Genomic DNA, 13,158 nt, shown 5'->3' on the forward strand with positions numbered 1-13,158 from the left:
ATAATTATATTAAAGCTGGGTGTGTAGAGCACTGAAACTGCAAGACACATTCCAATTACCTGCTGAATAACATCCTGTGCTGTACTGAATCGTAAAGCTCTTATAACAGTGCGTGGCTGTTCAGGGGAGACATCATGTACCTGGACAAAAAAACTCTCATCATCAGAACTGACAGACAGCTCCTTCTCTTCCTTTTCCTCCACAGTCACATTTCTTTCATTCAGATTCTAGAGTAAGAGTACAAGAACATAATAAAGTATCAACACTACTGTCAGCTGCCATAAGAAAAAAAAACACCATACATAAAAACAAAAATGTGAAATATGCACTCTTTAGCTGTGGCTGTGTGCATACAAACTCGTCCAATCTCTAAACACAACTGACTGGGTCAGGGGAAGATCATTTGGAGTCTACAAGACATTTAGATCTACCTTGTTCATTAAAAATCACATATTTACTACTAAGACACAAGCTTAAATTACAATATCAAAAACAACCAAATTAAAAAATAATAAAAACATAGTGATTGGTGCTTTATAAAATATACAGACCATTCACATGTCCCCATCTCAAAGGCATTTATAGTTTAATGTTTCCATCACAGTCATACAGTGACAGACTCTAAGGCAGGCCATAGATTTTCGCTCAATTCCCCCATCAACACCAGGGGAGGGGTGGGGGCGTGTGTGTGGGAGGGGAGCTGTCCCTGCCAAGAGAGCAGAATGATCAATAGTCACATGCTAATGCTGGTTGTACCCAGGATTAATGGATTGACCTGGGTACAATCAGCTTGCCTATAGATGGACTGAATCTGAGTCTGTCTCTGTTAAACCAGCCGAGACAAAGACCCCATACACACTATTAGATTTTCTGCAGATTTTTGTCTTCAGGTTTACCAAAACCATGTAGTGCAATGGCCTGCCTGATTGCATACAAATTGAAACTATAAAGGTTTGACTTCATATTATATGGTTTTGGTAAATCTGAAGACAAAAATCTGCAGAAAATCTAATAGTGTGTATGGAATTTAAGGCTGGGTCCAAACATATATGAGTTTCCCCCCATCCAATTTGCATGACAGGCAAGAGTGACCGGCTCTCAATGTAGCAGGTTCACACATGTCCGGGGCGGCCACGGTCAGGATTGAAAAAGGGTCCAGTGCATCTTTGGGTCTGGTTCAGGTGCGAATTCAGGCTACAATTCGGACCTAAATTGCACCTAAATAGGTGTACAAGAACGCACCAGACCCCAGGCATGAACCCGCAGCCGCACATGTGTGAACCTGGCCTCAATCCATCTTTGGCCGGCTTAAGTCAACTTACAGCCAGAGGTAAACTTACACAAAAACAGGAAGAACATCATCACTTCCAGTAGATAACATTCCAGATGAATACTATACCCAAAACCCCAACACTGCATCATCTGCTAACCAAGTATCCAAGTTGTTATTTAGCAAATCGGAATTTGTTTCACACTACGGGGGTTATTTACTAAAGGCAAATCCACTTTGCCTTACAAGTGCAAACTACAAGTGCAAAATGCACTTGAAATTGCACTGAAAGCGCACTTGGAAGTGCAGTCGCTGTAGATCCGAGGGGGACATGCAAAGAAAATGAAAAACAGCATTTTACCTTGCACGATTGGATAATAAAATCAGCAGAGCTTCCCCTCATTTCAGTTCTACCCTTCAGATTTACAGCGACTGCACTTCCAAGTGCACTTTCAGTGCAATTTCAAGTGCACTTTGCACTTGTAGTTTACACTTGTAGTGCAAAGTGGATTTGCCTTTTCGTAAATAACCCCTTAAGTGTATAAATTGGTATCAGACAAAATGATCATGGTAGGAATCCATGACAGAACCTGATCAGTGGCTGGGGGAAGTATAGTAAATTAAAAATTCTTCCCAGTTTAATAGAATACATACATTTGTTCAGAAAATAGATATACCTTTTACAATAGCTACTTCTATCTACTTGCTTAATAAAATTGCATTTAACATTTCAGCTCTTTAAACTGCATCACCATATAATTTCCTATGTAATCTGTATCTATGGAAATTTAGAATGGAATTTTTGCTTTGGCAAAAACTAAGAATCATGTAGCTTAGTTAAAAAAATCAGGTGGAAGGGAAGAGTGTTTGTTGGCATAAGCAAGCAATCAAATATCTGCTTTCATTTTTCTAACCTTGCCTTTATTTCATTATAAACACTGTTCAATGAGCTAAATTCACACTTTAAATACACACAATGCAACTGTCAAAAGATCTATAATTCCATTTAGCAGTCAAGGAATCTGCCAGACAGCACATCCAGGTCATTATTCTCCTTACAGAATATGGTAACCCCAGTCTGTGACTAATTAATTTGGGAGCTGCAGCACACGGTTATTCTTGTGCCCACCCCTCCTGCAAGCATGTTAACATATAGATTCAAGAATTTTATTTTATTATTTATTTATTATTTTTTATTTTATGGAAAATTACATTTTAAATTTTGTGCTCAATAAATGCATAACCAGTTAACAGTAGATGCCTTCAAACATGCTTGGGACAAATATACTGTAGATCTATACTCAGACAAAAAAGTCAACGAAAAAAAATGGGCAGACTCAGACTACTCAGTCATTTCTCTGCTGTCACTTTTCTAGGTTTCTATAACTGAATTATATCATGTTTTTCATATCGGCCAAAAGATTGCTTTAGAAAACAAAGTTAATGTTTCTTTTATTGAACTAGGCATACTTCTTCCTGAGTTTTAAGAATGATCCTTCCGACATAGCCTTCCTCTGGGAACCAACTGTTTAGAATTTGCAGGATGTCTTCTTCTGGGCCAATTGCTCTTTGGAATGGAGGTTTTTTACACTCATTTTTGTCCTTTGATATAAAACATTTTTCTTCCATCAAGAAATAGTCAGTGCTTGCTTCATGTCTTTTTATGGATGACAAAATCTGCAGGGGAAAAATAAAAGCAAAGCAAATGTAGTAAGCTCATACTTTCTAGCAGTGTTGTATAAAAAATAATAATGCAGGCTGGGCTCTCCAAAAGGTTGCATGAGAGGACCACGCAATCATGTTGTTCAGAAGTCCCAGGTCAGCCATAACCTATTTTGAAGAATAGGGACATATAACAGCAGCAAATTTCTTTCCATAAACCCAGAAGTGCACCTTCATAGCCTTCAACTTAACCCCTTGGCGCCGGCTCCCACCGGCCCTTTAAGGGGTTTGACCGCTTTGATTGGCTGTCATGGCGGTTACGTGATCAGAAATTATTTCTCCCTAATTACTTTTCTGAACTCTAATACAAGCTTTATAATTCTGCACTTTGAACAGCTGTAGAGAAGAGAGGGCTGCAGGTAGACAGGTAGGAGGATTTGGTTCATCTCTGTGTATCACCTGAGGCCAGTTACTACACTGAGTATAAGTCACATTTCTACAGGGTTCTGGAAATTCAAAGGACGTGCTATCATAACTCAAGAATAGCAGAAACCATTCGGCTGATCATTATTTAGCAGATAACTAATAAACAGGCATTTGCCAGAGCTGTAAATATCTAATGGAGGTCTGGCATTGAAAACTGCACTCTGTCAAGGTTTGCTTATCATCTCAGTCTCTGCTAACAATAAACATCTGAAAATTATCAATTTCCTTTTAGGGAATTGGGATTGACCCATCCCGAAACTGTAACAAAATCCTACAGTTCTGTCATGCATGGTTTGCAGGGAATTAAACCCATTAGGAGTACACAGCATACAATAAAATGTCTTACCCAAGGCTAAGTGATATCATAAAAGCAAGCAGATATCCTCTCAGATAACCCCCCATCATAAATAGTTTAGATGGAGTAATTAGCAAATCCACATTGCAAATCCACATTGCAAATCCACATTGCTGTCTATCTTTTCTGGAAGAATCAAACTTCAGTGTATTACATAAATCCTGAGATAATAGCCAGAATAAAAACATATTTACAGTATCTCACAAGAGTAAGTACACCCCTCACATTTTTGTAAATATTTTATTATATCATGTGACAACACTGAAGAAATGACACTTTGCTACAATGTAAAGTAGTGAGTGTACAGCTTGTATAACAGTGTAAATTTGCTGTCCCCTCAAAATAACTCAACACACAGCCATGTCTAAACCGCTGGCAAAAAAGTGAGTATAGCCCTAAGTGAAAATGTCCAAATTGGGCCCAATTAGCTATTTTCCCTCCCTGATGTCATGTGATTTAGGCTATAAGAAGATTACTAAGACCCTGAAACTGAGCTGCAGCACAGTAGCCAAGACCATGCAGCGGTTTAACAGGATAGGTTACACTCAGAACAGGCCTCGCCATGGTCGACCAAAGAAATTCAGTGCACGTGCCCAGAGGTTGGGAAATAGAGGTTGGGAAATAGACATATGAGTGCTGCCAGCATTACTACAGAGGTTGAAGGGGTGGGGGGGGTCATCCTGTCAGTGCTAAGACCATACGCCGCACACTGCATCAAATTGGTCTGCATGGCTGTCATCCCAGAAGGAAGCCTCTTCTAAAGATGATGTACAAGAAAGCCCGCAAACAGTTTGCTAAAGACAAGCAGACTAAGGACATGGATTACTGGAACCATGTCCTGTAGTCTGATGAGACCAAGATAAACTTATTTGGTTCAGATGGTGTCAAGCGTGTGTGTCAGCAACCAGGTGAGGAGTACAAAGACAAGTGTGTCCTTCCTACCTTCAAGCACGGTGGTGGGAGTGTCATGGTCTGGGGCTGCATGAGTGCTGCCGGTACTAGGGAGCTACAGTACAGTTCATTAAGGGAACCATGAATGTCAACATATACTGAGACATACTGAAGCAGAGCATGATCCCCTCCCTTCGGAGACTGGGCCGCAGGGCAGTATTCCAACATGATAACGACCCCAAACACACCTCCAAGACGACCACTGCCTTGCTAAAGAAGCTGAGGATAAAGGTGATCGACTGACCAAGCATGTCTCCAGACCATAACCCTATTGAGCATCTGTGGGGCATCATCCTCAAACGGAAGGTGGAGGAGCACAAAATCTCTAACATCCACCAGCTCTGTGATGTCGTCATGGAGGAGTGGAAGAGGACTCCAGTGGCAACGTGTGAAGCTCTGTGAACTCCATGCCCAAGAGGGTTAAGGCAGTGCTGGAAAATAATAGTGGCAACACTTTGGGCCCAATTTGGACATTTTCACTTAGGGTTCACTTTTGTTGCCAGCGGTTTAGACATTAATGGCTGTGTGTTGAGTTATTTTGAGGGGACAGCAAATTTACACTGTTATACAAGCTCACTCACTTTTGTGAGATACTGTATATGTATCAGTTAATTAGAAGCATTTTAGGTCCAAACACCACTATCCTAGGAGGTATCAGAATGGATTAGGCCCATCATCTCTCCAATGTGAAAATCGCCATCCTATACCCATCAGGTTTGGGTTAATTTAAAAGGTAATTTCATACTGGACAATAATATACATGTTACTAGACTGTAGCCTGTAGAGATGTAAATGGGTTAATATCTACAAAAAACTGCATCTATGGGAGGGGCGCTACTTCATCATAAACATAGTGACATCCCATCAGCCACCCCTTATGCCACGTACACACGACCAGTTTTGCCGTCGGAATAAACTCCGAAGGTTTCTCCGTCGGAACTCAAACGGAATTCCGCACAAGCGGTCTTGCATACACACGGTCACACCAAAGTCCGACCGTCAAGAACGAGGTGACGTACAACACATACGACGGGATTAGAAAAAGGAAGTTCAATAGCCAGGAGCCAATAGCTTCCGTCTCATACTTGCTTGAGAGCATGCGTCGTTTTTTGGTCCGTCGGAACAGCATACAGACGAGCGGTTTTCCCGATAGGAATTGGTTCCGTCGGAAATATTTAGAACATGTTCCATTTCTAGATTCGTCAGAATTTTCGGAAAAAAAGTCCGATGAGGCATACACACGATCGGAATAGACGATGAAAAGCTTCCGTCAGACTTTTTCTGTCGGACATTCCGCTCGTGTGTATGCGGCTTTAGACTTCTTGATTGGTCAGATCAATTCTGTCAACACCCTCCTCCAGGACCAGAAAAGAAGCACTGCATCTGCAGTATACAGCTCTCCTTTTACCATTAAAACAAGGAACACATGCCAAGAGTTATGAGAGCCACTGAACCATCTTGCTTGTTGATTGGACTTTGTGGAAGGAAAGTGATAACTGCGCTAACTTTACTATGTACTAAACATATCAGATTCAACAGTGAAATGTGCAACTTTAAAATTTATAAAAACAGAAATTGCAAATTCAAGTTATGTGCTAAAGATCTTGCTTCAACGTACTCCCCACACACCTATTCAGTGATATAGTACCAAGCAAGTCAAGTGTCCCAAAACACAATCACCAAATAAAACAGATATCCAAAAAATCCAAAAAGGGCAAACAAAAAAATATATCAAATAAAAAATTTGAAAAAATACAAAAAATGTAAAAGTATAAGGTATTAAAGTCCCATTGAGTATTTTCAGTGTTGTTCAACTGTTGCCTGTGAACTCAAACACCCTACTCTGTGACTGTGTTCCACCAGTTTGTGACGGCACCACCACCTTTTAAAATGGCCACTCACCAGAAGAAGGCTATATTTACACCTTTTCTGTTGTTATAAAGTTGCACATTTCACTGTTGAATCTGATATGTTTAGTACATAGTAAAGTTAGCGCAGTTATCACTTTCTTTCCACATATTAATTATCCCCCTCTAGGGTAGGTACACATTTAACTGCAGCAAACGTAATTTGAGACTGGACACTAATTCATTTTTATTTTTTGTTTGCGCTGGTGACACATACTTCACATTGATTGGACTTTGCCTAATGGAATATGTTAAAGCAGCCACCGAAAAATTGAATTTTCGCTTTAACCACTTCAGCCCCGGACGGATTTACCTCCTTCCTGACCAGAGCATTTCTTGCTATTCTGTACTGCGTCGCTTTAGCTGACAATTGTGCGGTCATGCGACATTGTACCCAAACAAAATTGACGTCTTTTTTTCCCACAAATTGAGCTTTCTTTTGGTGGTATTTGATCACCTCTGTGGTTTTTTTTTTGCGCTATAACCAAAAAAAGAGCAACAATTTTGAAAAAAAAACAATATTTTTTACTTTTTGCTATAATAAATATCCCCCAAAAATATATAAAAAAACTAATTTCTTCCATAGTTTAGGTCAATATGCATTCTTCTACATATTTTTGGTAATTAAAAAAAAAAAAAAATCACAATAAGTGTATATTGATTGGTTTGCGCAAAAGGTATAGCGTCTACAAAATAGGGGATAGATTTATGGCATTTTTTAAACATTTTTTTTTACTAGTAATGGCGGTGATCTGTGATTTTTATCGGGACTGCGACATTATGGTGGACACATTGGACACGTTTGACACTATTTTGGGACCATTGCCATTTATACAGCAATCAGAGCTACAAATAGCCACTGATTACTGTATAAATGACACTGGCAGGGAAGGGGTTAAACACTAGGGGGCAATCAAGGTGTTAAGTGTGTCCTAGGGAGTGATTTTAACTGTGGGAGGATGGGCTCACTACAACATGACAGAGATCACAGCTGTAGATCCCTGTCATGTTGCTAAGCAGAACAGGAAAATGCCTTGTTTACATAAACATATTCCCGTTCTGCCTCTCCTCGCCACAATCGCGGGCCGCCGGCGAACATCTCGTGGGCACGCTCCCGCAGCGCGCGGCAGGCGCCCGATAGGCGGCAAATTCAAAGGGACGTACAGGTATGCCCATTTGCCTGCCTGTGGCATTCTGCCGATGTATATGTGTGTGCGGCAGTTGGCAAGTAGTTAAGTACTTGTGACCCCCTGACACGCCACATTTGGCATGTCATTTTTTTTGGGTGGGGGGCGGGTACCTAGTTTTCACAGGTACCAAGCTCCCACTTCCTCTCCTGGCACGAGTTCACCTCTCCCCCTCCCTCCCTGCAATCTTCTGGGACATGTCACAGGTCCCAGAAAATTGCCCGACCATTCACAACGCGTGGCTCGCGCATGCGCAGTGCGTGCCTGGCTGTGAAGCCACAGCCGAGCGCCCACGTTTGCAATGCCAGTGCCGTAGAGAGGAGGGTGAGAGAAGCGAGGCTTCAGGCAGCCGCATCGCTGGACCATGGGACAGATGAGTGTCTGTTTATTCAAAGTCAGCAGCTACACTTTTTGTAGCTGCTGACTTTTAAATGGGTGGAACTCAGCTTTAAGTATTTTCATTCTTAAAAGCCTTTTTATTTCACTGTTGTATTATTATCTCCTTTCCTCTAAATATTTTGTTCACACGTTTTTTTAACCGTTTAATTTTTAATAAACAATATTTCTAAATTTGTAATATTGCCTCTAATGCACTAACGCAGAACTAAAGAATCCTTGCCACTTTGAAGAGCGCTACCACATGGTAAATCTCTGGATATACCTATCTGTGGTTACAGGGGGGTTTGTTTATTAAAGGCAAATCCACTTTGCACTGAAAGCGCACTTGGAAGTGCAGTCCCTGCAGATCTGAGGGGGGCATGCAAGGAAAATAAAAAACAGCATTTTTGCATGTACATGATTGGATGATAAAATCAGCAGAGCTTTCCTTCATTTCAGATCTTCCCCTCAGTTCTACAGCGACTGCACTTCCAAGTGCACTTGTAGTGCAAAGTGGATTTGCTTTTAGTAAATCAACCCCAGTGTGTGTTACAGACATTTATCAGTCATAATTGTAATTGCTGTTATTGTGAAGGGTTGATAGGTTGAAAGCTATCTGGTGGCAGTTTGGAGTTTAATGGGTTAAGTTTGTAGTTAACCAAACCCAGCAACGATTTGTGTCTGTCTGCTGGCATGTGATTGTGTTCCTGTGAGCTGGGAAATCTTTGTGCAGGGTGAGGATGAGAGTTCCATCATTGCGTATCAGTAACAGTGCGGTGCAAGTTTGACAATCCATTTGTCACAAGTAGGTGAAGATGGCCAGGGGCTGACGTTGCATCTGTCACAGCTCTCATTGGCCAGTACCTATGGCAACAGGACTAGAGAAGGCAGCACCAAGCTTCATTTGTGGCTAAGTCCAGCAAGAGAACTACAGAATGAAGGTGGAAGAAGTGTGCAGAAATACTGCAAAGAAGTTTCTCTATACTTCAGAAAACATGAAATATATTTTCTCTGTTTACATCTGTTCTCTTTTTTTGTATTTGTACAGCTTTCTCCACAGTACTACGAGTCCTGTGACGTCTATAGGGCTGAAAAACGAATTGACAAATAGTTAACTATTTTCATAATCGATTAGTTGGCCTGCATACAGAATGCATTATATGTTTACATATCAGGAAATACAGTGCAGCATCATACAGCTCAATACACTGTCCACATATGTCAGTAAGTGCCAGAGAGCTTGTAAATGTGTGAGGAACAATGTCTCATAAAACATGTAGTCCTGGGCAAGAGAAGGAAGTGATTTAAAGTGATTCTAAAGGCTGAAACTTGACCAGCTTCCCCCTCAGCCCCCCCCCCCCCCCCCGTATACTTACCTGATTCCAATCTAGCACTGTACCTGAGAGCAGCAGTAGCACTGCTCTCTTTCTCTCCCTCACAGAACTCGGATGTAGCAGTGGGAGCCATTGGCACCTGCTGCTGTCAATCACAGTGTGTGAGGAAGGAACAGGGGGCGGAGCCGAGATGCACAGTGTGTGTAAACAGAAGCACACAGTGCGGCTAGGGATTTAACCCGCACAAGTACCCCCATAGCAAGCGGCTTGCTATAGGGGCACTCTAAAGACAGAAGGAGTCAGAAGTGGTGGGGGGGGAGGGGGCTTTAACCCAGAAGAGGAGGATCGGGGCTGCTCTGTGCAAAACCACTGCACAGAGCAGATATTAATTTTTTTGTTGTTTAAAATAAAAAAATAATATTTACAATCAATTTAAGGGCTCTGTGCAGGGAAGATCAGCATCTGAACCCAGAGAAGCTGGAGGCCGATAGACTGGAGGTAATTTAAGGCAGCAAAATTCAATTTAAAGTAGAAGTTTACTAGTATTTTGCATTATATTTAAAATGATTATATCCATGCAAAAAAGTCTCAGCCTTCAGTACTACTTTATTATAAATTATTTAAATCCCCTTCCACCTTCATATAGCTTTATGTCTGACTCCTAGTTAAAATACCCTGTATATCCTACTTCTGGGTATATTTATTATTATACATGCGATATATATATATATATATATACACTTTCACAGTATAAATTAACTTTTGTTTTTTAACCCCATCATAACAGGTGATATAAAAAGCATGCTGCTGCTACTAAAAGTGGTTTGAAAGGCTCAAGGTTTTTTACCTTCATGCATTTATGCATGAAGGTAAAAAACCTTCTTTGTGCAGTGGTCTCACCTGAGCTCCCTCTTAATCCAGCAATGTGTACAAGAGCTGAGCTTCTCCCGGGTCTCTTATTACTCATTGGCTGAGACAGCAGAGGGAGCCACTGGCCCTGCTACTGTCAAACAGCAAGTGAGCCAATGAGGAGAGAGCAGGGGTTGGGGCAGATTCACAACTCTGTGTATCTTATAGATGCATAGAGCAGGGCTCAGGAGCGAGCAGGCACCAGTGCCACCAGAGCAAGCATCATGGCTGAAGAAGAAAGCCAGGATTGCTGGCAGGGGACCCGAAAAGAGGAGGATCGAAGCTGCTCTGTAAAAACCACTGCACAGGGCAGGTAAGTATGACATGTTTGTTATTAAAAAAAAAAAAAATAACCTTTAATGTCACATAAATGTCTTAGTGACTGTATAAAACTACCTGTCTATGGCAAGGGAGTCTGCCATGCATAATATTATATTACAGTCTTGTCTGAAAATCAAAAATTCTTTAAATAAAAATGTTGATCTCTGAGTCTGATGATATGTACCAGATTCAACCTCTAATAGTATATATATCTTTTCTGGATGAGATATTTTGTTTCCCAACCATAGAGCTGGTTATTTATATTTACCACTGCATTCAAGAACGAATTGTCTTTGTTTAAACTTTACATAATTACTAAATTAAACGCCACACTTTTTTGAGGTTTTTATCCGATCCGAAACAATAAATGGGCTAACTAATTGATTATGAAAATAATCATTAGTTGCAGCCCTAGACATCTGTGATAGAAAGAATGCCAATCAATTTCCTCCTCATCGCCCATATGACTGTCTCACTGAACTGCTTCCAGGGGCAATTGAAAAAATGGTCTTGAGCTCTGCGTCCACTGGGGCTCTGACTTTATCCTGTAATAAAGACTCATTCCATTTCCACTGCCATGACCTTTGCGCATCCTTATGTAAGAACACGTCTAGGACTACAGGGGAATGATCAGATAAAGTGCGGGTGGCTTTTGAGGCCGCTGAAACCTTTTGAGGAGCTGAATGCTGAATTAAGAAATGGTCAATTCTTAAGTAAGATCTACGAGAAGAGGAATAACAAGAATAATTCCCCTTACTGTGTAACAGACATCAAATATCGAGCTGTTCATTGTGTAACATCTGTTTGAAACAACGCAAAAACGCACACAATGTGATGTGAGCGGGAGTGGAACACATCTAATAGCAAGTTCCAAGCTACCTTAAGTCTCCCCCCCCCCCCGATGGCCATACCCTCACAGAATGTCGAAAGTTCCTCAAAAACAGGATTCCAAGAAAGGGGTTTATTAATAATTAGGGACATACACAATAGTGAGGGTAACCAGCCCCCCCTTGTGGTGGAGATTTTGCAATCCATATTTATATCTTCAGGGGAACTCTCTAATAAAAGGACTATATTTTGTGATATCAGGTTGAGCCCAGCTTAGATTTTTCCTTGTTCTCAAAAGCTGTTGAATGTTTTAGGCAGGTGATAATTCACCACCTGGTTGGGGGGTCCTTTGACATGCTAATTTCGGAATTGCTTACATTGCAATCAAACAGGGCTAACTGGTTTAAGGCAGACTCAGAGGCACCAGAGAGTCTAATGTTTAAGCATGATGTTTAACTGGGCTAGAAATTACAGCCAATCAGAAGTTGATGTAACTTTACCAATGAACCTTATACTTCAGGGGTAGCCAATCAGGGTTCAATACCACTTCTGAACCAATGAGGTGACCCTGAGTTCCGATTGGTGGGAGTGGGATATTCCAATGCTCTGTACACACGGTCAGATTTTCCGACGGAAAATGTGTGATAGGACCTTGTTGTCGGAAATTTAGACCGTGTGTGGGCTCCATCACACATTTTCCATTGGAATTTCCGACACACAAAGTTTGAGAGTTTGCTATAAAATTTTCCGACAACAAAATCCATTGTCAGAAATTCCGATCGTGTGTACACAAATCCAATGCACAAAGTGCCACACATGCTCAGAATAAATTAAGAGACAAAAGCTATTGGCTAGTGCCCCGTTTATAGTCCCGGCGTACGTGTTTTACGTCACCGCGTTTAAAATGATTGGATTTTCCGACAACTTTGTGTGACCGTGTGTATGCAAGACAAGTTTGAGCCAACATCCATTGGAAAAAATCCATGGATTTTGTTGTCGGAATGTCCGATCAATGTCCGACCGTGTGTACAGGGCATAACAACATAAAATCAAAAACCTAGAGATTCTAGCTCATCTGGGTTCACAGTCTAGATGAAAGATGGCCACATGTAAGACCTCTCTATATAATGTATCTGTATTATCTCTTATGTGTCTTTTCTTCCCTAACCTTTTCTATCATAGGATTTTGCCTTAATACATTATTAATCTCTTGATAGCATGTGTATGACCATTATAGCAATATTTTGTATCATTGGTAACATTGTTGTTTTTAAGGTTGTATCATTTATGTTACAGTTGCTAATCTCATATTAATACAAGTTTCTTTTCTGTACAATAGTAAGTTTAAATAAATTAGATTGTTACCCTTTTTCGCACAGGTATCATTTGTCCTTAATTTCATGGCTTGATTCATATATAGATAAAAGGTTTTAATCACTTATGTATCATTAAGTATATAAGTGAGGTAGGTATAAATATAGCCTTGTCAGATGGTGCCCTGTGTGAGGAAGTTTAATGTTGGGGTGAATGCGATTTCTTGTATGAAAGACAGAGCTGGTTTTGTGTTTAC

General features: G+C 40.7%; 1 protein-coding gene across 5 annotated transcripts in view; it reads right to left on the reverse strand.

Annotated features, from left to right (window-relative positions):
* Positions 1 to 13,158, reverse strand: part of PLCE1 (phospholipase C epsilon 1) — a 945,493-nt gene that overhangs the window by 54,737 nt on the left and 877,598 nt on the right. For all 5 annotated transcript variants that reach the window (XM_073596424.1, XM_073596420.1, XM_073596423.1 and 2 more), the window contains 2 exons: positions 2,741 to 2,947; positions 60 to 227 (listed from right to left, as the gene is read on the reverse strand). In XM_073596424.1, coding sequence (XP_073452525.1) covers positions 60 to 227; positions 2,741 to 2,947 — 375 coding nt within the window. The remainder of the gene's footprint in view (positions 1 to 59; positions 228 to 2,740; positions 2,948 to 13,158) is intronic.

The sequence above is a fragment of the Aquarana catesbeiana genome, linkage group LG08 (genome assembly GCF_042186555.1).
Source record: "Aquarana catesbeiana isolate 2022-GZ linkage group LG08, ASM4218655v1, whole genome shotgun sequence".
In the NCBI taxonomy this organism is placed as follows: Eukaryota; Metazoa; Chordata; class Amphibia; order Anura; family Ranidae; genus Aquarana; species Aquarana catesbeiana.